This window comes from Sparus aurata, chromosome 15 (assembly GCF_900880675.1).
Source record: "Sparus aurata chromosome 15, fSpaAur1.1, whole genome shotgun sequence".
NCBI classification, from domain to species: domain Eukaryota; kingdom Metazoa; phylum Chordata; class Actinopteri; order Spariformes; family Sparidae; genus Sparus; species Sparus aurata.
Genome location: NC_044201.1, coordinates 23,272,443 through 23,276,483, shown reverse-complemented (window position 1 = coordinate 23,276,483; position 4,041 = coordinate 23,272,443). Strand labels below are relative to the sequence as shown.

At 43.5% G+C, this 4,041-nt stretch overlaps 1 protein-coding gene across 1 annotated transcript; it reads right to left on the bottom strand.

Moving 5' to 3' along the window:
- Positions 1–752: 752 nt before the first annotated feature.
- Positions 753–3,160, bottom strand: hmx2 (H6 family homeobox 2). Its single transcript, XM_030441024.1, has 2 exons — positions 2,613–3,160; positions 753–1,833 (listed from the first exon to the last, which is right to left on the bottom strand). The coding sequence occupies exons 1-2, from the start codon at positions 2,878–2,880 to the stop codon at positions 1,286–1,288; spliced, it is 816 nt and encodes a 271-aa protein (XP_030296884.1). The 5' UTR covers positions 2,881–3,160; the 3' UTR covers positions 753–1,285.
- Positions 3,161–4,041: the final 881 nt, after the last annotated feature.

Below are 4,041 nucleotides of genomic sequence, written 5' to 3'. Positions count from 1 at the left end.
TTCATGTGACAGAATAAACAAGCTGTTCTCAGAGGAAAAGAAAGCCCCTGTACACAGTTTGAAGCTAGAAAGGTGGCAGGGTCCGCCACATATGAACAAAGTAAGACGGTGGGAAATTGTCCTTTAGGGTCAGTTTGTTAATTCAGTTTATTCAGTCATGAAAACAAGGAGAGATTGTTTATTTATTTAGTTTAGGCATAAAAAAAAAATTTCCCTTCTGACTAAAATATCTAGTGTACTTTTAATCAGAAAGTACAAATTAAAGCTCCTTTAATAATAAAACCAACGTACAGCTTCATATTTAATTCTGCTTGTGAGGATAACAAATGTGTAAGAATGAGCCTGTGCATTTTTACACACTTGCATTCCTGCAAACGCTTTTTCCTTGCACAGATGTAATTCACCTGTCGAGAAGCTCCCACCCTCATATTTGATGTAATAATAGCAGATGTGGGGGCCAAAAGCAATGTAAGCTACAGTATAAACAGGAATGTCATGTGTGTTAATCAACGCCAGAGACTTCCAGGTTCTTTGTGGTTAAAGCTCAGGTGTTCTTAGTCTTAAAGAAAAACATTAAAGTGAGAATTACTGCAGCTGTATGACCAAAAAAAAACACTATTCATTCTGACTTCAACAAAAATTCTGCTGCACTAATAATAATCCAGTTAACACACAATTGCAAAAAAAACCCAAAACCTTTTGTGTTAAAATCTTCAAACTCGCAGTGCATAAAAAATAAAAACCAAGCAAGCCCAATTTTCACTGAAATAGAAAATTTATTGAATGAGAAGGTTATTATTGAAGGTCTAAATTACAATAGAAACAATGATGTTTTTCCTTTTAAATGGAATAATTATGTTGTTGTTGTTTTTCTTTTCCTGTCAGGTGAAATAAAAACGTGGATGCTTTAAATATTTCCAACAAAGCAATCATCAATAATAAAAAAATAAAACAAGGGTGGATGTGATATGAATGCTTGAACTCCATCGTTTCGTCTTCAGGGTTAGAGAGGGGGGGAAGGAAAATAATAAGTACAAAAAATTATTATAATTAATTATACACATGGTGTATTTTTATACATTTAAGGGAAGCTTGATTGCTTTTCTTGTGAGACGCACGGTTGCTGCATAATACGAATTTCCTCAACAAATAAAGTGATACAATTAATATACAGCGGTTATGTGGAGACACTTATGAGCATGTTGTATTGTTTTTTTCTTTCTTTCTTTCTTTTGTTTTTTTTTTTAAACGTGGACTGCAAGTGGTGAACATACAGCAGAGTCAATCAGTACTCGATCTTGTTGTACAGGTTGTATAAAGGTAACGCTGGCAGGTTGCTCCCGGGGTAATACAGGGGCGTCGGGAAGGCGATAGAGCGGGGCACCGGGACGCGCAGTAAGGAGTTATCTCTGAAAACCAGCGGCATCCCCACTAGAGTCTGTGCGGAGGCGTGGGCCATGTTGGCCGCCTCCAGCTCGGCCGATAGCTGCCGTTTCCATTTGTTCCTCCTGTTCTGAAACCACGTCTTGACCTGAGTCTCCGTCAGCTGCAGGCTGGAGGCTAAGCAGGCCCGCTCCGAGCTGCTCAGGTAGCGCTTCATGTCGAAGGTGGACTCCAGCTGGTACACCTGACTCCGGGAGAAAACCGTGCGCGTCTTCTTCTTGGCCGAGTTGCCCTGCTTGTCCGCACCGTCCGTCTGTCTCTCCTCGGACAGAGGTGACATTTGATGGCACGCTCTCTCCCGCTCCTCCTTGTAATCCTGCAGCAGAGGCTGCGGCAGGTGCGGCCGCCGCGCCAGCGCGTCGCTCCCTGACAGGAGTCCTTTAGCGGGACCTAAACGCGAGCAGGAGGAGAAGGAAGGAAGGAGGTGAATGTCTGATCCGACACATGCATCTGTGTTTTTAGACTTTCCATTTAAACAGCGCCTGAGAATAATAAAAAAATAAAAATCCCTTCACAGGTTTTCCACATACTCAGTTTGAGAGTTCGTCAAGTGTGAACTCTGACTCTCTAAATCGGCAGCTGAAAGCCGGCGACTTTTTAAATAAACAATTCAGCACGAGTACGCTCGGTGTACAGTAAGCTATTAATTAAATCCCGCTCTATTTAACGCTCAATTGACGACGTGTAGTGCAGCCATTTTAGAAACATGTTTCATCAATTAGCAGGCTCAATTAAATTTGAAACGAGAGGAAAAGACAGAGGGCTAATTATTCGACCTTCCACTCTTCCGCTGCTGCTGCTGCTGCTGCTGCGGTGATGATGATGATGATGAAGAAGATGATGATGATGATAGTCTGCACATGACAAACAAGTGGAGCTGGAGGAGCCGCATGTGAGTGTTACAGTCACAAACACGAGCTAATGAAATGTGAGCTGAAGTGCAAACAAAAACAAAAAGCTGGAGGCCAGAAAACAGGAAGTGATCGTGCCAAACAATCCACGGAGTAAATGAAAAAATATAAAAATCTGTGTGATAGGATAAAAAAAATAGGTTTCGTCCCATTTTCTATACTACTACTACTATCACTACTACTAATAATAAAAAATAATGGCGATAATAATAATAATAATAATAATAATAATAATAATAATAATAATAATAGTCTTACCTAAACATGAGAAGTTCTGGTGCTGGCTGCACGGCTCGCTGTGACCCGTGTCGGAGCAGAAGCAGTCCGCCGAGTCCTCCCCGCCGCTGCACTCCTCCTCGGAGGACACCGACAGAGAGCGCCTCCGCGGCGGCGGCGGCGGCCCCTTGGAGAGCTCTTTGGTCCCGGAGCGCGGCGCATCGGACGGCGTGCCTAGAATCGACTGGATGGTGAAGCTGGAAATCGGGCCCGACGAGCACTTGCTCCCGCTGTCTTCTGCGCTACTCATTCTCGCCTCATACCAGTATTGAAGTATTGACTGAATCTGTCTGCCTCCTTGTATTCCGTTATTGGTTTCTACACGATTGGTGCGTAAAAATTACGGAAGCGGCGGGCTTTTGTCTTCCCCGTGTGTGAGTTGTTGTTCTTTTTTTTTTTTTCTCCTCTCCTCTCTCCCCCTCTCTCTTCCCCCCTCGTGCCTGCTTAATTGTGGAGTTTTAACATTGAGGGAGTTGAAGGTGTTTTTTCTAGAGCTCGGGGAACATGAGTGTATTCCTGGTCCTCCTCCTCACGCTCTGGATCGGAGGCAGCAAGGTTGCGTTGCTTCATTTGCATGTAGGTAAGCCCCTCCTGGACCAATCGCTGCCTCCGACACGAGCCCGGAAATTTCAAACTCCTGTCAAGGTTTTTCTGAGATGAGATTAGAGAGGTGGAAGAGTTGAGGATGAGCAGGAGGGGTGACTTCTGCCTTTAATTCCACCCAGGACACTTAAATAAATATGTTAATGGTATATTATTTATAGTCATAACTCGGGGAAACAACAACAGCCTTTACTTTATATTGTGTGAAACAAAAGCAGTGTGGTTTTGAGTAAATTAAAGGTAATAATAGATATAATATGCCTCATGTCACATCTTAAATAATATGTCTTTTTTTTCCTGCAATATCTTCTTAAATTGCAACCCAAAAAAAAAAGAAACCAACTTGTCTCTGATCCTTCACACAACCTGTAAGACTCAGTCAACTGAGGATGACCTCATGCGAGAACTGTCATGTTCTTTTTTCTTTTTTCTTTTTTTTTTTTTTCTATTATCCTCTGCATGTTAAATCGTCCGGGCTGACGGCAACACGCACGCACGCAGCCTCGGAACTAATACAGAGGCCTCGCTCATTTTTCCTGAAAATAATAAACTCATTCCGCGTCCATTATCTGCGATTAAGAATTAATTTGATCATTACTGAGCTAATCTGCCTCGTGATGACCGCGCGTGGAGTGGAAGGCCGGCTAATTGATTGACTAATTGATTGGAGGTGGTGGGGGCTGATGTGCGCGCGCGTGAGGGCGGGAGAGAGAGAGGAGGGGGGGTGGGGGTGCGCGCCTTCTCCCACCTCCACCACCCCATGCTCCGTGTGTGTGTGTGTGTGTGTGTGTGTGTGTGTGTGTGTGTG